The following is a 23,872-nucleotide window of genomic DNA, read 5'->3' as shown; positions in this document are numbered from 1 at the left end:
GTAGAACAAGGAAAGCCTAAAACGGGAAGAAAGATTGGAGTGGATTGAGAAGAATGATGAAGAGCTGGATTAGAGAAATTGAGGGAGGCTGCGGAGACTCAAGGAGGTTTCCAAGGGCGAAGGGCCAAGGGCAGAAGAGGAGGAGAGCTGCATCCAGCACGTTCTGACAGGTAGGACTGGGGCTGGAATAGGTGGGCCTGCGGGTGGGGTGGGGCCGACGTGGGGGTTGATGGTCCTGTGATTGGGCGGGGCGGGAGGGAGGCGGGTCCTACGGCGGGAGGCGGGGCCTGTTATGGGGCGGGCCCTACGGCGGGCGGGCGGGGCGGGGCTCGGGTGAGAGGCGGGTCCTGCAGGCGGCAGCCAGAGCTGCGCGCCGCGGCGGCGGAAGATGGCTGCGGCCGAGGTGGTGGACACTCAGCTGATGCTTGGAGTCGGGCTGATCGGTGAGGACGTAGGCGCCCTGCCTGGCAAGCCTGCACCCTGGTTCTGCCTCTGCTCCACCTCGGCCCGGGGTAGCCCTGGCTCCCGCGGCCCCTGGCGCCGCCCGCATGAGGAGGGCGCGGCCCCCTCCCTGTTGGGCCTGGACTGGGGGCTGCGGAGCCCGGCCTCGGAACAGGGGACCCGGCCCGCCGCCGTCGCCCGCCCGCCCGCGGCCGCCTGTGGGGCCCTTCCGGCCTGAGGGAACCCGGGGACCTCTAAGATCCCAGGGTGGAGCTCCCCCTGCGCGCCCAGGCTGGGCGGCTGCGAGGGGCGCTGCGCGGGCAGGGCCGGGCCGGGCGGGAGCGGCCGGCTGGCGGCGCGGCGCGGCGCGGCGCGGCGGGGAGGAGGTAGGGCCCGGTTCTCCCGAGCCGCGCGCGGGCGGCTGCCTCGGAGCCACGGGTGACTGTGGGACCGGGCAGCTGGAGACTTCTGGGCCGGGTGCTGCGCGTAGTACACACGTTGTCTCCTTTTAGCTCTCACCAAGGACCCAGGGGCCGTGGGAAACGTCTGACGCGCACTTCACGGAGGAGCAAATGGAGGCCCAGGCCGTCATTGTGCACCGACACACTATAGGCAGTACAGAGCCGGGCGTGGGACCCTCGCAGTGTAGCCCAGAGCCCCCAACCCCCACCAGTGGAGAGCTCCTGCATCATGTGATCGAGCTTGTGCATAAAGCAGGAGTTTCTACACAATCGTGTGAGGTGGAATCTCGGTTAGCTCTGAGGAATGTAATTATCTTCCATAATTAAAAAATATCACATTGGGATCTTTGGGCAGCCTCGTGCAGTGTTTAGGGGGTGGAACCCCTTGGTTCCCTTCGAAAAAGTTTTATTTTCCCGAGATTTTTGCACACCCCTAAACTCTTTCTATTCCCCAAGTGCACAATAACATTGCTTAGGCTTTAGCAAAACTGAAGAAATATGCTGATTATTTTTCACTGCCTCGAAGCAGTGTGTTTATGTGGGAATCGCTTACTGTATTTCTTTTTCTTTCATCTTTTTTTTTTTTGTTTTAGGCAGGGTCTCCCTCTTATCCAGACTGCAGTGCAGTAGCGCAATCACCGCTGTCTGCAGCCTCCACCTCCCGGGCCCAAACTATCCTCCCGCCTCGGCCTCTGAGTAGCTGGGACCTCAGGCGTGCACCACCACCCGATTAATTTTTGTATTTCTTGTGGAGATGGGATACCGACATGTTATCCAGGCGGATTACTGTATTTATTTCTAATGTGATTTTCAAACTGCTTCAAAACAAAACCTAAGTAACTTAGTTTCTCCAGAAGGTACTTTTGAACTAAGGCTAAGTTAAACTGTCTTTACTAATAGCAAATAAAAAAATGACATACAATCATGTTTTGAACTCAGCAGTTTTTTTATTATTCACATTAATATGAATTTAAAAGGGGTTTGCAGCCAGCCTGGGCAACGTGGTAAAACCCTGTCTCTACAAAAAATACAAAAATTAGCCAGGTGTGGTGTGCCTGTAGGTGGGAGGATTGCTTGATCCCAGGAGGCAGAGGTTGCAGTGAACTGAGATCATGCCACTGTACTCCAGCATGGATGACAGAGCGAGATCCCCCACCCCGTCTCAAAAAAAGAAATAAAAAAAAAAAAAAAGAGGCCAGGCGTGCTGGCTCATGCCTGTAATCCCAGCACTTTGGGAGGCTGAGGCAGGTGGATCAATTGAGGCTGAAAGTTGATCAGCCTGGCCAATATAGTGAAACCCTGTCTCCACTAAAAAGGCAAAAAGTTAGCTGGGTGTGGTGGTGCACGCCTGTAATCTCAGACACTTGGGAGGCTGAGGCAGGAGAATCACTTGAATCTGGGAGGTGGAGGTTGCAGTGAGCTGAGATTGTGTCACTGCACTGCAGCCTGAGTGACAGAGTGAGACCCTGTCTCTACAGAGAAAAAAAAAAAAAAAGAGTGCGGGTGTCTTTTTTAATATAATGATTTCTTTTCCTTTTGGCAGATACCCAGTAGTGGAATTACTGGGTGGAATGGTAGTTCTGTTTCAATAACAATTTTTTATTTGTAGTTTTGAGAGACAGGGTCTCTCTCTGTTGACTAGGCTGGAATGCAGTGGTGCATAGCTCACGACAACCTCTGAATCCTGGGCTAAAGTGATCCTCCCACCTTAGCTTCCTGAGTAGCTGGGACCATAGGTGTGCACCACCATGCCCAGCTAATTAAAAATTTTTTTTGTAGAGATACAGTCTCACTATGTTACCCAGGTTGGTCTGGAACTTCTGGTCTCAGGCGATCCTCCTGGCTTCCCAAAGTGTTAGAATTATAGGCATGAGCCATTGTGATTGGCCTAAACAATTTTAAATACAAAATTCATACAGTTGCTATGCAACATGGTTTGAAAGATTTCACTGTTCATCTCCAGTTTTGTTTTCGACAGACCTTTTCTATGTATTTATTAAGAATTATTCAGCTTGGCACGGTGGCTCACGCCTGTAATCCCAGCACTTTGAGGGGCTGAAGTGGGCGGATCATCTGAGGTCGGGAGTTCGAGACCAGCCTGACCAACATGGAGAAAACGAAACCCCCTCTCTACTAAAAATACAAAATTAGTCAGACGTGGTGGTGCATGCCTGTAATTCCAGCCACTCGGGAGGCTGAGGCAGGAGAATCACTTGAACCTGGGAGATGGAGGTTGCGGTGAGCTGAGATTACTGCATTGTACTCCAGCCTGGGCAATAAGAGCAAAACTGCATCTAAAAAGAAAAAAAAAAAAAATTATTCCACCCAGCACTTTGGGAGGCCGAGGTGGGCAGATCACCTGAGGTCAGGAGTTCAAGACCAGCCTGGCTAACATGGAGAAACCCTGTCTCTACTAAAAATACAAAAATTAGCCGGGCATGGTGGTGGGCACCTGTAATCCCAGCTACTCCGGAGACTGAGGCAGGAGAATCGCTTGAACCTGGGAGCCAAGATAGCACCAGTACACTCCAGCCTGGGTGACAGAGTGAGACTCCGCCTCAAAAAAAAAAAAAGAAGAATTATTCCAACTAGATAAAAACTTAATATAATTTTAGTTTATAAGCATTTGTGTGGGAGGAGATGGGGAGAAACTCTAACAATCTCTCTCTTTTTTTTTTTTGAGACCGAGTTTCGCTCTGTTGCCCAAGCTAGAGTACAGTGGCGTGATCTTGGCTGACTGCAACCTCTGCCTCCCAGGTTCAAGCAATTCTTGTGCCTTAGCCTCCCAAGTAGCTGGGATTACAGGCATGCCCCACCACACCTGGCTAATTTTTGTATTATTAGTAGAGACGGGGTTTTTCCAGATTGGTCAGGCTGGTCTCGAAGTCCTGACCTCAGGTAATCCACTCGCCTTGGCCTCCCAAAGTGATGGGATTACAGGCATGAGCCACCGTGCCCGGCCAAAACTCTACCTTATCTCTAAGGCTGAATTTTCATTCATGGTTTGTTATAAAAACTTTTTACTCAGGTGGCCTGTAATTCAGGATCATGACAGCTAGATAATTTGAGCAGTAGAGATAGGTGGGAATTTGGGGTCTCAAGTACTCTAAGTTGCTTTGTAAAATGGGGTGTTAAAACTGATTCCACTAAGTGTTTCTGAGTAACCAATCAATTCACTTCCTTGCTGCTGTTTGACATTCTCACAGTGACCATCTTTCCACCGTAGAAAAGGACACAAATGGAGAAGTTCTGTGGGTGTGGTGTTATCCTTCCACGACAGCCACATTAAGGAACCTGCTGCTGAGAAAATGCTGCCTTACAGATGAAAACAAACTTCTCCATCCCTTTGTCTTTGGTCAGTACAGAAGAACATGGTTTTATATCACAACAATTGAAGTTCCAGAGTCTTCCATTTTGAAAAAGGTATGATTGCATGAAGATTAAAAAAAACCCAAAATAGGCTGGGCACAGTGGCTCACCCCTGTAATCCCAGCACTTTGGGAGGCCAAGGTGAGCGGATCATGAGGTCAACAGATCGAGACCATCCTGGCCAACATGGTGAAACCCCGTCTCTACTAAAAATACAAAAATTAGCTGGGCGTTGTGGTACACGCCTGTAGTCCCAGCTACTCAGGAGACTTAGGCAGGAGAATCGCTTGAACCCAGGAGGCGGAGGTTGTAGTAAGCTGAGATCACGCCACTGCACTCCAGCCTGGTGACCGAGTGAGACTCCATCTCAAAAAAAAAAAGAAAGAAAATATTAAATATTATTTTCATTGGGAATATTCTCTTTCACACTTCATTCTCATTCATTCTGTAAATATTTATTATTGTCTATTATATGACAGACCCTGTAGTTGGTATATTGGTGAGCAGTACAGCAATATGTGGTCTTTTCCCCTTTTTTTTTGTTTTTGTTTTTTTGAGATGGAGTTGTTCTCTGTTGGTCGGTCTGGAGTACAATGGCACAATCTCGGCTCACTGCAACCTCCGCCTCCCAGGTTCAAGCGATTCTCCTGCTTCAGCCTCCCAAGTAGCTGGGATTACAGGCACCCACCATCACGCCTGGCTAATTTTTTGTAGTTTTAGTAGAGACAGGTTTTACCATGTTTGTCAGGCTGGTCTTGAACTGTTGACCTCAGATGACCCGGCCAGGATAAATTCAGAATTTAGAAAGGCAAGCCGAGTGCGTTAGCTCACGCCAGTAATCCCAGCATTTTGGGAGGCTGAGGCGGGTGGATCACCTGAGGTTGTGAGTTCAAGACCAATCTGACCAACATGGAGAAACCCCATCTCTACTGAAAATACAAAAAATTAACCAGGCGTGGTGGCGCATGCCTGTAATCCCAGCTACTCGGGAGGCCTGCGGCAGGAGAATCTCTTGAACCTGCGAGGCAGAGGTTGTGGTGAGCCGAGATTGCGCCATTGTACTTTAGCCTAGGCAACAAGAGTGAAACTCTGTCTCAAAAAAAAAAAAATTTAGAAAGGATATTTAAGGCAGCTCAAGTATGAAGTAGACTTTTCTTGGTGTGTTGTTTGGTATGAACAGTATCAGTGTGACGTGGAAGACTAGGATGTCTAGTCGTGGACTTTCCTAATCCCAAGCAACCAGCAGGTTTTTTCAAAGAATAGAATATTGGAACAAAGTGGCTGAGCCTCTGGCATGTACCCAGACAGACATTTTTTCCTGTTTTAGGGCTAATGTATAGCCAATAGTGGGACTCTGTGAAACGTGACTAGAATACCAGCTTAAATTTAAGAAATTACATTTAAAATAGCAGGAAGGTAACAATTTAGAAACTGTAGAAGGCTTAAGACAAAGCAGATTCATAGTTACAAAATATAAAAAATACAAATTTGCAAGAAGATAGGTTGTGTTTTTTTTTGTTTTTTTTTTGTTTTGATGCGAGTTTTGCTCTTGTCGCCCAGGCTGGAGTGCAGCGGCATGATCTCAGCTCACGGCAACCTCTGCCTTCCAGGTTCAAGCCATTCTCCTGCCTCAGCCTCCTGAGTAGCTGGGATTACAGGCATGTGCCACCACGTGCAGCTAATTTTCTTTCTTTCTTTTTATCTTTTAACTTCAATTTTTAATTTTTATTTTTTGAGTCAGAGTCTCATTTTGTCACCCAGGCTGGAGTGCAGTGGTACAATCATGTCTCACTGCAGCCTTAATCTCCTGGGCCCAAGTGACCCTCCCACCTCAGCTCCCTGAGTAGCTGGGAGCACAGGCGTGCACCACCATGCCCTGCTAGTGTTAAAATTTTTTGTAGAGATGAAGTCTCACTCTGTTGCCCAGGCTGGTCTTGAACTCCTGGGTTCAAGTGTTCCTCCTGTCTTTTCTCCTAAAGTTCTGGAATTACAGGCGTGAGCCACTGCACCTGGCCAAAAAGATAGGTTTCAATATGTAATGAAATCTTTGGTTTATTGCTCAGTAAGTTCTTTTTATTTATTTTTTTCTTTTTTTGAGATGGAGTCTTGCTCTGTCACCCAGGTTGGAGTGCAGTGGTATGATCTCGGCTCACTGCAACCTCTGCCTCCCAGGATCAAGCGATTCTCATGCCTCAGCCTCCCAAGTAGCTGGGATTACAGGCATGCGTCACTACCTACTCTTCATTTTAAATGTATCTCTTCAAAGTTTTGTATTTCTAAAATTCTGAATTTTGTCTCATTAGTGGAAATATTAGGTATATGATTATCAGAAATTTATAATAATAGAGGCATATAAGTAAATGAAGCTTCTTTTCTTTTTTTGAGACAAAGTCTCACTCTGTTGCCCAGGCTGGAGTGCAGTGGCACGATCTCGGCTCACTGCAACCTCTGCCTCCTGGGCTCAAGCAATTCCCTGCCTCAGCCTCCCAAGTAGCTGAGACTACAGGCGCTCGCCACTACGCCCGGCTATTTGTATTCCTTACTAGAGACGGGGTTTCACTGTGTTAGCCAGGATGGTCTCGATCTCCTGACCTCGTAGTCCGCCCGCCTCGGCCTCCTAAAGTGCTGGGATTACAGGCGTGAGCCACTGCGCCCAGGCGGTCTTTTTCTTTTAATACTGTTATGTCTTAAAAGGTTTGTTAGAATATAGTAATAAAAATTCTGCTAAAGCGTCTTTAAAAAGTGTGTTTTTTTTTTTGTTTCTTTTGAACAGGTGACTCATTTTTCTATTGTTCTGACCACCAAAGATTTTAACCCAGAGAAGTATGCTGCCTTCACTAGGATATTGTGTAGGTCTGTATAAAAATTGTATTAAATGCTAATATATAAAATGAAGACCTTAATATAGTTAAATAGCAGATTTCTATACTGAGAAAACAAAGTTCAACCTTGTGTCTCCCCAGCAAAATCTTTAGTAGCCCTTCACAGACTGTAAAGAGGGCGTTTCTCTTTTGCTTTGTTGATACTTCTCTTATTTGGGTAAATGATCTAGGGGAAGAGAAGAAGCAGTTTGTGTAGCTATTGTAGCTCCTGGGTGTTCTGAGTCACTTCCTACTTTTGGTCTGTTACTTCTGTTCACTTCTAGTCTAGAATTCCCTTAGTAGGTTGGATAAGTTAAGTGCCTTATGACACGGTAAACTGGTTTGTATGTGTCAAGGTCTGTGTGTGCAGTCATTTTGGGGGAAGAATTATGCCGAAACACAAGAACACATTTCTTAGCTGGAATGTTGAGAAGCTAGGGAATTCTGATTAATTGGTTAGTCGTGATTCAGCTAGACTGTTTTAGTTTCATCTCCATTGTTGAAAAATTTATCAAAAATGGCCTGGCATAGTGGCTCATACCTATAATCCCAGCACTTTGGGAGGCCGAGGTGGGCGGATCACGAGGTTAGGAGATCGAGACCATCCTGGCTAACATAGTGAAACCCCGTCTTTACTAAAAATACAAAAAATTAGCCAGACATGGGGGCGGGCGCCTGTAGTCCCAGCCACTCGGGAGGCTGAGGCAGGAGAATGGTGTGAACCCGGGAGGCAGAACTTGCAGTGAGCCAAGATCGCGCCACTGCACTCCAGCCTGGGCAACAGAGCAAGACTCCGTCTCAAAAAAAAAACCTCAATAAATGGTTGCCTTTTGGCTGTTTTTGTCCATCAATGTATATACACACACCAGAAAAAGCAAAAAAAATAAAAAAGAGAAAAACTATCATAAGACTATCTTCTCATTACCTAAGGGTTTCAGTTAGATTATATCTTGGCTAAATGAGATTTCACCATTTTTGCAGCCAGCCAGAATAAAAAAGCTTCCTACTCTCATAAATTCCAGGTGAATGTCTCACTCTGGATAAACAGCTGTCTGCTAATGTGGCACTTACACAAAGGGAGATTATTATTGCCAGAAAAGACGCTATCCAGAAGCCATAAACTGAAACACTACAGAGGTATTTTTGAACAAACATTGGACTCCCATTTCATTTGGTTGCTCAACTGAATTCACTGGGAAATATTCTGGAGTCCAAAAGGCAAGGTTGCTTCAGACCCCACTTCCTGCCCAGAAGGAGGCCCAGATGGTTTCTCAGCTTCTGCGGTGCATGGCATTGTAGTATCCCGGATTTCCTCTCCCGTCATGGTGCAAGAGAAGTGAGAACTCGGAGCTACTGCCAGCCGCCTCCTCTGCTTCCTGCCCTTTAATGCAGCACTATGCTCTCTCTTGCATGTATGCACGTCCACGTATTTGTACACACACACACACACACACAGGTCTGCGTGTACATGCACACACTCATAGGCAAAGACTTCTTTTCTTCATGACAGTGAGGTTGATGGAGTTGTCTCCCTCCGTTTGTGGTGAGAGGAGCAGGCAGGCGTGCCTTCCACACACAGCTTGCTGCGCACAGCCGCAGCGGAAGCCCGCAGGAGGGAACCTCATTCCCTGTGTGGCTGCAGGTTCACTGCCGTGGTCCCCTTCAGCCTCTAGTCGCTTGCAGCTAGTGGCCCTGCTAGAGAACCAGGGTTTCATGCACACTTGCAGTCAGCTGTCCAGGCCAGGTGTGGCAGCCTATGGATGTCTATCTGAAAAAGGCCCTCTGGGTCACACTGTGGGCTTTTCCTGTGGAGTGCTTTTGGGGGGATTTTCCCCTCTGTTTTATCTCTCCTGGCCCAGGGTTGTCATGTAAGAAGTCATCTTATCCTACCAACCTTATGTTTCTCTTCTCTATTACTGTGTATTGTTTATATTTCATAATTTTTTTTTTTTTTTTTACATGGTCTCACTCTGTCACCCAGGCTGGAATGTAATGGCGCCATCTCGGCTCACTACAACCTCCACCTCCTGGGTTTAAGCAATTCTTGTGCCTCAGCCTCCCAAGTAGCTGGAATTACAGGCACCCACCACCACGCCTGGCTAATTTTTATATTTTTAGTAGAGACAGGGTTTCACCATGTTCACCAGGCTTGTCTTGAGTTCCTGCCCTCAAGTGAGCCTCTTGCCTCGGCCTTCCGTAGTGCTGAGATTATAAGCATGAGCCACAGTGCTCGGCCTCTATTTTAGAAAGTTAATGGCATTTTGCTTTTTTTGTTGTTGGTGGTAATAAAGCACACTTAGAAATACAGGAGATTATACAGTGAAAACTAAGCTCCCTCCTCCTCCTGTTTCCAGACTCCAGTTCTACCTCCTGACCCCCACTCCACACAACTCCTGTGACCTCCTTTTTTATATCCTATCAGAGAAGTTTTTCTCCCCGTGTGAGCTTGTGTGTGAGTTCCTGGGTTTGAATGTATTTTACGTGTGTGAAAGCTCACCACATTCCTTGTTCTTTACCTTTTTTCCCTCAAGTTATGAACTGAATTAGTAGTTTTGTTTTTTTTGGTTTTTTTTTTGAGACGGAGTTTTGCTCTTGTTGCCCAGGCTGGAGTGCAATGGCGTGATCTCAGCTCACCGCAACCTCCACCTCCCAGGTTCAAGTGATTCTCCTGCCTCAGCCTTCCCAAGTAGCTGGGATTATAGGCATGCGCCACCAAGCCCGGCTGATTTTGTATTTTTAGTACAGATGGGGTTTCTCCATGTGGGTCAGGCTGGTCTCAAACTCCTGACCTCAGGTGATCCACCCACCTCAGCCTCCCAAAGTGCTGGGATTACAGGCGTGAGTCACTGCGCCGGGCCTGAATTAGTAATTTTTTAAAAACACTGATGATTGACAAAAGGTGGCAAGCAGTTAAAACACTTGCTTTTTTCATTTAGTCTGTGATAAATATAATTTTCAAGTGATCTGTCTTGTTTTTTTTTGAGACGGAATCTCACTCTGTTGCCCAGGCTGGAGTGCAGTGGTGTGATCTTGACTCACTGCAATCTCCTCCTCCTGGCTTCAAGCGATTCTCCTGCCTCAGCCTCCCAAGTAACTGGGATTACAGGCATGAGCCACCAGGCCCAGCTAATTTTTGTTTTTAGTAGAGACAGGGGTTCACCGTGTTGCCTGGGCTGGTCTCGAACTCCTGGCCTCAAATGATCCGCCCGCCTCGGCCTCCCAAAGTGCTGTGATTACAGGTGTGAGTCACCGTGCCCAGCCCTCAAGTGATGTGTGTTAAATATGTTTTATTTTCTTCCCGATTTTCTATCCCACCAGCTCCTGAAAGGCCCAAATAGACCCAGTCATATTTCTCAAGCAAAATTTAGTTTTCGTTGCTCACAGGAAGAGATTTCAAGGGGAAGAGAGGGATTCCACATGTGAGCTATAAATGCATCCAGTTTCCTGTCAGCATTTTCTGGAAGCTTTAACTTGATGATGAATGTCTAATGTGCATTTATCACCAGAAACCTAAAGGAATGTTGATTTTTTATTTTTTTTTTTGAGACGGAGTCTCGCTCTGTCGCCCGGGCTGGAGTGCAGTGGCCGGATCTCAGCTCACTGCAAGCTCCGCCTCCCGGGTTTACGCCATTCTCCTGCCTCAGCCTCCCGAGTAGCTGGGACTACAAGCGCCCGCCACCTCGCCCCGCTAGTTTTTTGTTATTTTTTAGTAGAGACGGGGTTTCACCATGTTAGCCAGGATGGTCTTGATCTCCTGACCTCGTGATCCGCCCGTCTCGGCCTCCCAAAGTGCTGGGGTTACAGGCTTGAGCCACTGTGCCCGGCCTGATTTCTTAATTAGCTAAATGTAGCTACCTCTGGGAACTCTAATAATAAGTATGGGTTCTACAACTAATTACTGCTTTCTCTGTGAACAGTGCATAAAACTCCTTTCTTGTCAAAGGAAATCTTAGTAATAAAACAGAGTTGCATGACTAAGAACCCCAGTTGGGAATGTGAGACACAGGATAAGTGCACAACATTTTTTTTTTGAGATGGAGTCTCGTCACTCTGTCGCCCAGGCTGGATTGCAGTGGCGCGATCTTGGCTCACTGCAAGCTCCACCTCCCGGGTTCACGCCATTCTCCTGCCTCAGCCTCCCAAGTAGCTGGGACTACAGGCGCCTGCCACCACGCCCAGCTAATTTTTTGTATTTTTAGTAGAGACAGCGTTTCACCGAAGTAACACTACTTTCTACATGAAAAGATTCAAGCATTCAGGCCAAGTGCGGTAACTCATGTCTGTAATCCCAGCACTTTAGGAGGCTGAGGTGGGTGGATCACCTGAGGTCAGAAGTTAGAGACCAGCCTGGCCAACATGGTGAGATCCCATCTCTACTAAAACTACAAAAATTAGCGGGGTAGGGTGGCGCACACCTGTAATCCCAGCTACTCGGGCGACTGAGGCGGGAGAAACACTTGAAGCCAGGAGGTGGAGGTTTCAGTGAGCTAAGGTTGTGCCACTGCACTCTAGCCTGGGTGACAGAGTGAGACTCTGTCTCAAAAAAAAAGAAGAGTGAAGCATTCAGAAGGGCATAGCAAGGTGGCTTCGGATTCTTGAGAAAGCACCCAGACCAGCCTGGGTGCATATCTCCACATGATTTATGCCAAATGGAAGCATAATTGCTTTGTTGTCCTTTCTTACAGAATGTACCTGAAACATGGGAGCCCAGTTAAAATGATGGAGAGTTATATTGCAGTTCTCACAAAGGGGATATGCCAGAGTGAAGAAAATGGCTCTTTCCTTAGTAAGGATTTTGATGTCCGAAAGGCCTACCTGGCTGGCTCCATCAAAGGTAAGAAGGGAAAAAACAAAACCCATCCAACGACAAAATCCCCAAGCCAAGAACAGTCTCATTAGATCCTATTGTTCCTACTAATCAGATAATTAGATTATCTAATTAGAATTATCTAATGACTAGATAATTCTAATCCTTCCATATGTTATTTTCATTTACATAATATTTTTCATATCATTTGTACACAAGAGGGTAACTTTAACCCCTGTATTTCCTTATTGAGTTAGAATTCTCTCACGGGAAAACAGGTTTTTGTAGTGTTTGTTTCCATATTATTCTATTGGCTATTTTATTTTATTTTATTTTTTATTTATTTTTTTTGAGACGGAGTCTCGCTCTGTCGCCCAGGCTGGAGTGCAGTGGCGCAATCTCGGCTCACTGCACGCTCCGCCTCCCGGGTTCACGCCATTCTCCGGCCTCAGCCTCCCGAGTAGCTGGGACTACAGGCGCCCGCCACTGCGCCCGGCTAATTTTTTCTATTTTTAGTAGAGACGGGGTTTCACCATGGTCTCGATCTCCTGACCTTGTGATCCGCCCGCCTCGGCCTTCCAAAGTGCTGGGATTACAGGCGTGAGCCACCGCGCCCGGCCCTATTGGCTATTTTAGAAATGTTTTCTCACTGGTAAGCTCAATTTTATGGCTCGAGGTCTTCATGGATTACATTTCTTTTCTTAGATCTTAGCAGTTATCTCTGTCATCTGAAGAGCCCAAGTCCTTGACCCCAAGCTCCTAATTTAAGTTCCAGCTGGAAAATCCAAAATGCAGACAGCCCAGGCCTAAGCCACAGACTTCAGTGTCCCTGAGCAGGAGGCGAGGGGATCTCTGAAGGCGAGGCTGCTTTCTGTCATGTCCCCCCACAGTGCCCATCTGTCTTTTCTTTTGATCCCGCTGTTCTTTGAGTTTTCTCAGCATCCCTGTTGAGGTGTTAGCTGTTTGTCAGGCTAACTTAAGGACTTAAGTAATGATACTGGGGGACATGATGGAGTTAGTGGACTTACTTTTTTTCCTTTTGAGACAAGGTCTTGCTTTGTCACTGAGGCTGAAGTGCAGTGGTGGTACAATGATGGCTCACTGTAACCTCAACTTCCTGGGCTCAAGCAATCCTTCCACCTCAGCCTCCCGAGTAGCCCTGCCCAGCTAATTTTTTTTTTTTTGAGACAGAATCTCACTGTGTCACCCAGGCTGGAGTGCAGTGGCATGGTCTCAGCTCACCGCAACCTCTGCCTTCCAGGTTCAAGTGATTCTCGTGCCTCAGCCTCCCAGGTAGCTGGGACTACAGGCAGCTGCCACCACACCCAACTAATTTTTTTTTTTTTTTTTGAGACAGAGTTTTGCTCTTGTTGCCCAGGCTGGGTGGCGCGATCATGGTTCACCGCATCCTCTGCCTCCTGGGTTCAAGTGATTCTCCTGCCTCAGCCTCCCTAGTAGCTGAGATTACAGGCATGTGCCACCACGCCCACCTAATTTTGTATTTTTAGTAGAGATGGGGTTTCTCCATGTTGGCCAGGCTGGTCTGGAACTCCTGACCTCAGGTGATCCACCTGCCTTGGCCTCCCAAAGTGCTGGAATTACAGGTGTGAGCCACTGCTCCCAGCCTAATTTTGTATTTTTAGTAGAGATGGGGTTGCACCATGTTGGCCAGGCTGGTGTCAAACTCCTGACCTCAGGCGACCCGCCTGCTTAGGCCTCCCAAAGTGCTGGGATTACAGTGTGAGGCACTGTACCTGGCCCCATATACTTTTAAAACATTTTTTAGAGACAGAGTCTCCCTGTGTTGCCCAGGCTGATTTCAAACTCCTGGGCTCAAGTGATCCTCCCACCTTGGCCTCCCAAAGTGTTGGGATTATAGACATGAGCCACCCTGCACCTGGCAGACACTTTATTATTATTTTTTTTAATCAGGAAGTTTTAATGATACAGAAAGGTGCTGGTTCCCTTCACATCAGTTGTTTCACTTTTTTGTGAATCTAACTTCCTCTCTGCATCCCACCATAGAGTCTCATGTGGGGCAGAGCACACGTCCTGGGAAGCCGACATAGGATAGATCCCCTCGTCCACCAAATAAAGTGTTTGTAAGCTTTACAACATTTGCCTAAATTCTCTGTATTAAAAATAATTTTGTAGGCCAGGCACTGTGACTCACACCTGTAATCCCAACACTTTGGGAGGCTGAGGTGAGTGGATCACTTGAGGTCAGGAGTTTGAGATCAGCCTGGCCAACATGGTGAAATCCCGTCTCTACTAAAAATACAAATATTAGCTGGGCATGGTGGCTTGTGCCTGTAATCCAAGCTACCCAGGAAGCTGAAGCAGGAGAATCACTTGAGCCCAGGAAGCAGGTTGCAGTGAACAAAGATCATGCCACTACATTCTAGCCTGGGTGACACAGTGAGACTCTGTCTCAAAAAACAAAAAAAGAAAAAAAAAACCTTTGTTTCCTTACATGATGTGTAATGCAGTAACATTACAATTTCTCTTTCTTGAAGACATTGTATCTCAGTTTGGAATGGAAACTGTTATCTTACACACAGCACTGATGCTAAAGAAAAGAATTGTGGTGTATCACCCCAAAATAGAAGCGGTCCAGGAGTTTACCAGGTATCATCTCTAATTATCAAAAAGTGTTAACTTTCTTGGCAGACAGTTTGCGGTACTAGATGTTACTGTGTGCTCTGTTCTGTTGCACATTTGCTATAAATAGCATGTGGTGAAATACCACCTTTGGTCTGAAGTTTCTGTTTAGCTCTAGTAGTTCAAGGCCACTGATTTGGACTATTTATGACTATTCTAGAGCAGGGCGTTAGCAAACTTTTCCTTGCCAGACAGTAAATACTTTAGGTTTGTGAGCCATATGGTCACTGTCCCAACTACTCAACTGCCTGGGTAGCACAAAAGCAACCATGGATGATATGCACTTAAATGACTCAGCATGGCTGTGGTCAATGAAACTTTATTTTCAAGGACAGGCAGCTGGCCCATGGGCCATAGTTTGCCGACCCGTTTTAGGTAAATTGTTCCTTCTGTTCAATTTTATCAAAGACTCTTTTTTTTTCTTGTTTTAATTAAAAAATGTTAGAGCAGGACAAAGACTTATTTTGAGAGTACATATAGATTTTTAAAATTTTATTTTATTTTCATTTTTAGTAGAGATGGGGTCTTGCTGTGTTGCCCAGGGTGGTCTCAAACTCCTAGGCTCCTTGGCCTCATGCCTTGGCCTCCCAAAGTGCGGGAATTATAGGCATGAGCCACTGTGCCCGGCCAAAATACATATAGATTTTGTTATTGTTAATAATTTTTTTGCCAGGGGGGGTCAGCTCAGGGCCAGGAGGTGTCTGCCAGGCCCCGTCCCCTCTAACAGCCCCCCCACCTGCCATACATATTTTTAAAGAGTTTTTGTTTACTAAATCTAACTTGTTACTAGGTCCTTGTAAATTTTTTTCTTTTTTATTTTATTTTATATTTTTTGTCAAGATGGGGTTTCTGGGGTCTCACTATGTTGGCCAGGCCGGTCTTGAACTCCTGGGCTCAAGTGATCCTCCTGCCTCCGCTGAGATTACAGAAATGAACCACCACACCCAGCCATTAGGTCTTTTTTTTTTTTTTTTTTTTGCAACAGAATCTCGCTTTGTCGCCAGGCTGGAGTGGTGCAGTGGCGCAATCTCGGCTCACTGCAGTTTCCTGGGTTCAAGTGATTCTTCTGCCTCAGTCTCCCGAGTAGCTGAGAGTACAGGCACGCACCACCACGCCCAGCTATTTTTTGTATTTTTAGTAGAGATGGGGTTTCGCCATGTTGGCCAGGATGGTCTCGATCTCTTGACCTCATGATCCTCCCGCCTCAGCCTCCTAAAGTGCTGGGATTACAGGCATGAGCCACTGTGCCCGGCCAGATCCTCTTTTAAAAGCAAGAGGACTTAGCATTCGTGTTGGGTTTACTGTATGCCAGGCATTTTATAAGATACCTTAAATTATTGAAAGTACTTATAACAAGAACCCTGCCAGGAAGTATTTTTACCCTGTTTTATGAATGAGAAAATTAAGGTTGGCAGAGGATAAGTATAAGGTAATGAAAAGAACAAAGGCTTCATAGTCAGAAAGAACTGAGTTGAAATCTTGGGAGGGCAACTTATTAGCTCTGTGAACACATAAAAGATACTGAATGTTGGCCGGGCATGGTGGCTCACACCTATAATCCCAGCACTTTGGGAGGCTGAGGCTAGCAGATTGCCTAAGACCAGAAGTTCAAGACCAGCCTGGGCAACACAGCAAAACCCCATCTCTATAAAAAAATACAAAAATTAGCCAGGCATGGTGGCATGTACCCTTAGCCCGAGCTACACAGGAGCCTGAGGTGGGAGGATCGCTTGAGCCCAGGAGGTGGAGGCTGCAGTGAGCCATGATCACGTCACTGCAGCCCAGCCTGGACGACGGAGTGACACCCTGTCACAGAAACAAAACAAAAGAATTGATTGTTTCTGAGCCTGTGTTTCTTTATCTGTAAAATGATCATAATATCTACCTTACAAGTTTGTTTTTAAGACTGGAAATAATTTGTGTAAGATGCTTAACATGTACCTAGCTTAACATGTACCTAGCCTCTAAGACACACTTTAGGAGTTATTATTGTTATGATCATGATTGCATCAGATTTTAAGTGAGAGGGCCAGAACTTTTACCCTGCCCTCTCTGGGTCCAAAAGCCTGTATTTTCTATCCCATCACCTTTTCCCCCTCTACGTATGCTACTCAAACGGGACCGGTCATAGCTTCTGACATATTTAGCAGGGCACCGGGGGTTCATGAAGCCACAGATAAATTTGATACATCTTGTTGCAGTCATTATTCTACCATAAGTTTTTTTCAAAGAAACCCGTGTTATAGGAAAACAAACACACGTGGTTTGCGAGTTTTACTAGAATTTTAAATATAAACAGGAGACTTCCAGAAAATTTCTTGCTTGCAGAGGTAACTTTGAATTTTACCTTCAGACTCCCTTTCCATGGCAGTCTCCAGAGTGGGATGTTCAGAGGAAAACCTTAGAAGCATCACTCCTTGCTGCCACAGGGATCTTTTGAAATTTCACCTTGAGCTTTCTGTAGCTGATCTGATCCCCAAGAGCAGAGTTTAAAACATTGCATAGAGGATGGGTGCAGTGGCTCACACCTGTAATCCTAGCACTTTGGGAGGCCAAGGCAGGCGGGTCACCTGAGGTCAGTTCAAGATCAGCCTGGCCAACATGGTGAAACCCCATCTCTACTAAAAATACAAAAATTAACCGGGCGTGGTGGCAGGCACCTGTAGTCCCAGCTACTTGGGAGGCTGAGGCAGGAGAATCACTTGAACCCCGGAGGTGGAGGTTGCGGTGAGCCAAAATCACGCCATTGCACTCCAGGCTGGGTGACAAGTGAAACTGTGTCTCAAAAAAATAAATAAATAATAAAACATTGCATTGCTTTAATTTGAAGCCCAGAGGTTAACACATTTGGGACTTGGTCTCACCTCTGTCCCTGATTAGCTATAAACTCTACCCTCTTCATTTCCTCCTCAGGAAGAGGAGAAGGGGCAGGCTGAGTCTTTAAGGTGTGGACCAGCAACAACTTGAGTTCTTGCCTTGATTCCCCAGGACTCTGCCTGCCCTGGTGTGGCACCGACAGGACTGGACCATCCTTCACTCTTACGTGCACCTCAATGCCGATGAGCTGGAAGCCCTGCAGATGTGCACAGGTAGACAAGAGGATCCCAGGGGAGGAACTGTTTCACTTTTTTTTTCTTCCTGAGACGGAGTTTCACTCTTGTTGCCCAGGATGGAGTGCAATGGCATAATCTCAGCTCACCGCAACCTCTGCCTTCGATTCTTCTGCCTTAGCCTCCCAAGTAGCTGGGATTACAGGCATGCGCCACCATGCCCCGCTAATTTTATTCCACTTGTTTTTATTTTGTGCATTCCTAAGTGGAATACTGATCCTTTATTATTTCTTTGGCACATGCAATCAATTTTTTGCCCTTACATTTTTTTTTTTTTTTTAGTTTAAAAAAAAATTGTGGCCGGGCGCAGTAGCTCACGCCTGTAATCCCAGCACTTTGGAAGGCCAAGGTGGGTGGATCACCTGAGGTCGGGAGTTCAAGACCAGCCTGACCAGCATGGAGAAACCCAGTCTCTACTAAAAATACAAAAAATTAGCCGGGCATGGTGGTGCATGCCTGTAATCCCAACTACTTGGGAGGCTGAGGCAGGAGAAACGCTTGAACCCAGGAGGCAGAGGTTGTGGTGAGCCGAGATCATGCCACTGCACTCCAGCCTGGGCAACAACAGTGAAACTCCGTCTCAAAAAAAAAAAATTTTTTTTTTGGTAAAATGCATGTAGAATTTACCTTTTCTTGGCCGGGCGCGGTGCCTCATACCTGTAACCCTAGCACTTTAGGAGGCTGAGGCAAGTGGATTGCCTGAGCTCAGGAGTTTGAGACCACCCTAACCAATGTGGTAAAACCACATCTCTATTAAAATACAAAAAAAAAAAAATTAGCCAGGCTTGGTGATGGGTAGTCCCAGCTACTTGGGAGGCTGAGGCACAAGAATCGCTTCAATCCAGGAGATGGAGGTCGCAGTGAGCCAAGATTGAGCTGCCGCACCCCAGCTAGGGCGACAGAGCGAGACTCTTGTCTCCAGAAAAAAAAAGATTTACTTTTTTTTTTTGAGACCGGGTCTTCCTATGTTGCTCAAGCTGGTCTTGAACTCCTGAACTCAAGCGATCTGCCCACCTTGGCCTCCCACACTGTTGGGATTACAGGCGTCAGCCACCACGCACAGCTCCATTTACCTTTTTAACCATTTTTAAACATAGAGTTCAGTGGCATTAAGTACATTCACATTGTTGTTCAGCCATCATCAAAATGCAACCTGTTTTTGGCTGGGCACAGTGCCTCACACCTGTAATCCCAGCACTTTGGGAGGCCGAGATGGGGTGATCGCCTGAGCCCGGGAGTTCCAGACCAGCCTGGGCAACACAGGAGACCCCGTCTTTTAAATTTTTTAAATTATACTTGTAAAGTTCTTTTTTTTTCTCTTGAGATGGAGTTTTGTTCTTTTTGCCCAGGGTGGAGTGCAACGGTGTGATCTCGGCTCACTGCAACCTCCACCTCCTGGGTTCAAGCAATTCGCCTGCCTTAGCCTCCCTAGTAGCTGGGATTACAGGCACCTGCCACCATGCGCAGCTAATTTTTATATTTTTAGTAGAGACAAGGTTTCTCCATGTTGGCCAGGCTGGTCTCAAATTCCTTACCTTAGGTGATCCTCCCGCCTAGGCCTCCCAAAGTGCCTAGATTGCATGAGCCATTGTGCCCAGCAGAACTTGTAAAGTTCTAGTCTTAAAAGTTTACCAGTGACTTTTTTTTTTCATCTTAACTTTTTAATTATTATGGGTATATAATAGGTATATGTATTTATGGGGTACATGTGATGTTCTGATACAGGCCTACAATGTATATAATGATTACATCAGGGTAATTGCAGTATCCATCACCTCAAGCATTTATGATTTCTTTGTTTTAGGAACGTTGTGATTCCACTTCTAGTTTTTTTTTGAGTTGGAGTCTCACTCTGTTGCCCAGGTTGGAGTGCAGTTGCACAATCTCAGCATACTACAGCCTCCACCTCCCAGGTTCAAGCGATTCTCCTGCCTCAGCTGCCCGAGTAGCTGGGATTACAGGTGTGCACACCATGCCCGGCTAATTTTTTTGTATTTTTGTTAGAGAATAGAGATGGGGTTTTACCATGTTGGCCAGGCTGGTCTCAAACTTCTGACCTCAGGTGATCCACCTGCCTCAGCTTCCCAAAGTGTTGGGATTACAGGTGTGAGCCACTGTGCCCAGCCAACTTCTAGTTATTTTTAAATATACAATAAATTATTCACTGTAGTCACCCTATTGTGCTATCAAATACTAGGTCTTATTCATTCTAACTATATTTTTGTATCCACTAACCATCCCAAATTTTCCTCCTCTCCCCACTACCCTTCCTAACCTCCGGTACCCACCATTCTACTTTCTATCTCCCTGAGTTCCATTGTTTTAATTTTTAGCTCCCACAAATAAGTGAGAACATGCAAAATTTGTCTTTCTGCCCTTGCTTCTTTTACTTAACATTGATGCCTCCAATTCCATCCATGTTGTTGCAAATGACAGAATTTCATTCCTTTTTATGGCTGTATAATATTCCACTGTGTATATGTACCATATTTTCTTTTCCATTCATCTGCTGATGGACACTTGGTTGGATTCCAAATCTTGGCAGTTATGAACAGTGCTGCAATGAACATGGGAGTGGTGGTATCTCTTTGATACACTGATTTACTTTTTTGGGGGTAAATACCCAGTAGTGGGATTGCTGGATCATATGGTAGTTCTATTTTTAGTTTTTTGAGGAATTTCCATACTGTTCTCCAAAGTGACTGTACTAATTTACATTCCCACCAACAGTGTACAAGAGTTCTTTTTCTCTACATCCTTGCCATCGTTTGTTATTGCCTGTCTTTTTTTGAGACGAAGTCTCGCTTTGTTATCTAGGCCGTAGTACAGTGGCACGATCTCAGCTCACTGCAAACTCCACTTCCCTGGTTCAAGCAATTCTCCTGTCTCAGCCTCCTGAGTAGCTGGGACTACAGGCACCCACCACCACGCCTGGCTAATTTTTGTATTTTTAGTAGAGACAGGGGTTCACCATATTGGTCAAGCTGGTCTCGAACTCCTGACCTCAGATGATCCACCTGCCTTGGCCTCCCAAAGTTCTGGGATTACAGGCATGAGCCACCACGCCCAGCCGTCTGTATTATTTTTTTAGATACAAGGTCTTGCTTTATTGCCCAGGCTTGTCTCGAATTCCTGGAATCTAGGATTATAGGCATGAGCCACTGTGCCCGGCCATTTTCTTATGAAAATTTTTCGTTCTCTTTTTCTTTTCTTTTCTTTTCTTCTTTTTTTTTTTTTTTTAAGACAGGGTCTTGCTCTGTTGCCCAGGCTGGAGTGCAGTGGCTCAATCTCAGCTCACTGCAACCTCCACCTCCTGGGCTTAAGCCATCCTTCTACCCCAGCCTCCCAAGTAGCTGGGACTACAGGCATGTGCCACCGTGCCTGGCTAATTTTTGTATTTTTTTTTTTTTTTTTGTAGAGATAAGGTTTTACCATGTTGCCCTGGCTGGTCTCAAACTTTTGAGCTCAAACAGTCCACCCGCCTTGGCCTCCCAAAGTGCTGAGATTATAGGTGTGAGCTACTGTGCCTGGCCCAAAATTTTTTAATGTTTTTTATTTCCCAGTTAAGTTATTAATTTATCTGGAATAATTTTTTGTGTAGTGTGTGAGTTTGGGATCTGACTGAACTTTTTTACCCTATAGATAACCACTTAGACCAGGACATTTATTGAATAATCTCTTTTTTTTTTTCAGTAATGAGTAATATTACTTGTCATCTGTCACATTTTCTCATTCATGGGTGGGCCTGGGTCTGAGCCACTGCCCCCACCTGTTGTTTTTTAAAGTAAAACTCTAGGAATGATAAATTGGTCCTTGTATTAGTGTGTTCTTGCACTGCTATAAATAACTGAAGGCCGGGCATGGTGGCTCACACCTGTAATCCCAGCACTTTGGGAGGCCGAGGTGGGTGGATCACCTGAGGTCATGAGTTCAAGACCAGCCTGACCAATATGGTGAAACCCTGTCTTTACTAAACATACAAAACTTAGCCGGGCGTGGTGGCATATGCCTGTAGTCCCAGCTACTCAGGAGGCTGAGACAGGAGAATTGCTTAAACCCAGGAGGTGGAGGTTGCAGTGAGCCAAGATTGCGCCACTGCCCTCCAGCCTGGGCAACAGAGAGACTCTGTTTCAAAAACGAATGAACAAAAAGGCCGGGTGCGGTGGCTCGCCTGTAATCCCAGCACTTTGGAAAGCTGAGGCAGGTGGATCACGAGGTCAGGAGTTTGAGACCAACCTAGCTAATATGGTGAAACCCCGTCTCTACTCAAAATACAAAAATTAGCCAGACGTGGTGGCACATGCCTGTAGTCCCAGCTACTCAGGAGGCTGAGGCAGGAGAATCACTTGAACCCTGGAGGTGGAGGTTACAGTGAGCCAAGATCATGCTACTATACTCTGGCCTGGGTTACAGAGTGAGACTCTGTCTCAAAAAAAAAAAAAAAAAATGATAACTGATACTAGGTAATTTATAAAGAAAAGCAGTTGAATTGGCACATGGTTCTGCAGACTGTACAGGAAGCATAGTGGCTTCAGCTTCTGTGGAGGCCTCAGGAAACTTACAATCATGGCAGAGGGTGAAGGGGAAGCAGGCACGTCTTACATGGTTGGAGCAGGAGGAAGGTGGGGGAAGGTGCTGTATACTTTTAAACCAGATCTTGTGAGAACTCAATCATGAGAACCACACTAAGGGGATGGTGCTAAACCATTCATGAGAAATCACCCCCATGATCTAGTCACCTCTCAGCTGGCCCCACCTCCAACATTGAGGATTACAATTCGACATGAGATTTGGGTGGGAACACAGATCCAAACCATACCAGTCACTCCTCAGATAATTTTTTTTTTTTTTTTGGTAATTGTATTGCTCTGTGAAATCAAAAAAATCTGGGAATCATTGTTCTAACACCAATCCCAGAGGTCTGCTAATTCCTGATTTGCCTTGAATCCTTAAAGATGATGCCATTTCTACCCTGAGAACCCAGGCATTTGGCATTGATTTCCTGAAGGCAAAGACCTGAAGGGGGAACATCAGTCAAGAGATTCCTTGCTGCCTTCTGCCCCAGCTATCATTCTTGACCCCAAGAGCAATGATTGGAAAGTAAATGCCCTACTTCAGTCTTGTCTTTGACACTGACGGATGATTTTGGAATATTTGGAGTTGTGTGAATTTCTTCAGGCAACTGATAATAATGTAGTCTAAGTAACTGCCACAGGGTGCAGCTAATGTTCCCAAATGAATAAAGCAGTGAAAGAGAGCAGTCAATGAGCTTTTAGACCCAATGCTTTTGATGGGTTCACCATATTTCTTCCTACTCCAGTAAGGTTGGTCATGTTTATGATGCAGGTTACATCGCTGGATTTGTAGACTTGGAGGTGAGCAACAGACCAGACCTCTATGATGTGTTTGTGAATCTGGCAGAGAGTGAGATTACCATTGCTCCCCTTGCAAAAGGTTTGTTCTCTGTTCTGTTCTGTTCTTGATACAAGATATAAGCCAAACAGTTGTACATTTTTAGGCTGATTCTCTAAAACCAGTATTTGAGGGCTGGCTTACCCACTCTGCTGAAGATGGAGATTTCCGTGTCTAGAACACAACATTTATTCCTGCAGACATAGACATATGAGCAGAACATCCCGGGTGCTTACAAAGCAAAGTATATGCTAAGAAGTTAAATAGTCTGTTCATCTTGTTTCACCACTTTTGTGTTTAAACAAGGTGTATTATCTATTGCCACGTAACAAATTACTTCAGAACTTAGCGGTTTATTTTCTTAATTTTGAAATGTCTCTGAGTCATACAGAACTTGGTGGTTTAAAGCAACAAATATTCCCTTCTTCTTTTTTTTTTTTTTTTGAGGTGGAATCTCGCTCTGTCACCCAGGCTGGAGTGCAGTGGCCTGATTTTGGCTCGCTGCAGCCTATGCCTCCCGGATTCAGGTGATTCTCATGTCTCAGCCTCTCCAGCAGTTGGGTTTACAGGCATGCACCACCATGCTTGGCTAATTTTTTTTTTTTTCAAGTTGGAGTCTTACTCTGTTGCCCAGGCTGGAGTACAATGGCACGGTCTTGGCTCACTGCAACCTCCGCCACCCAGGTTCAAGTGATTCTCCTGCCTCAGCTTCCCAAGTAGCTGGGATTACAGGTGCCCACCACTGCGCCC

General features: G+C 46.0%; 1 protein-coding gene across 10 annotated transcripts in view; it reads left to right on the top strand.

Moving 5' to 3' along the window:
* The first annotated feature begins 318 nt into the window (after positions 1-318).
* DENND10 (DENN domain containing 10) overlaps positions 319-23,872 on the top strand; it is a 30,612-nt gene continuing 7,058 nt past the window's right edge. For 2 of the 10 annotated variants that reach the window (XR_652006.2, XM_009215477.2), the window contains exons 1-8: positions 332-443; positions 954-1,192; positions 4,109-4,325; positions 7,045-7,124; positions 11,818-11,966; positions 14,456-14,567; positions 17,589-17,689; positions 23,057-23,164. Coding sequence is in view for 9 of the 10 variants with exons in the window: in XM_009215477.2 (XP_009213741.1) it covers positions 1,014-1,192; positions 4,109-4,325; positions 7,045-7,124; positions 11,818-11,966; positions 14,456-14,567; positions 17,589-17,689; positions 23,057-23,164 (946 nt within the window). In the remaining variant the exon portion in view is untranslated. Of the gene's footprint in view, positions 444-953; positions 1,209-3,619; positions 3,660-4,108; positions 4,326-7,044; positions 7,125-11,817; positions 11,967-14,455; positions 14,568-17,588; positions 17,690-23,056; positions 23,165-23,872 lie in introns of those variants that run through there. The other 8 variants (XM_017944371.2, XM_021943735.1, XM_017944372.2 and 5 more) reach the window with 8 other exon arrangements.

Source organism: Papio anubis, chromosome 11, assembly GCF_008728515.1.
Source record: "Papio anubis isolate 15944 chromosome 11, Panubis1.0, whole genome shotgun sequence".
NCBI classification, from domain to species: domain Eukaryota; kingdom Metazoa; phylum Chordata; class Mammalia; order Primates; family Cercopithecidae; genus Papio; species Papio anubis.
The sequence above is the reverse complement of the archived record's forward strand: the minus strand, read 5'-3'. Positions and strand labels throughout refer to the sequence as shown.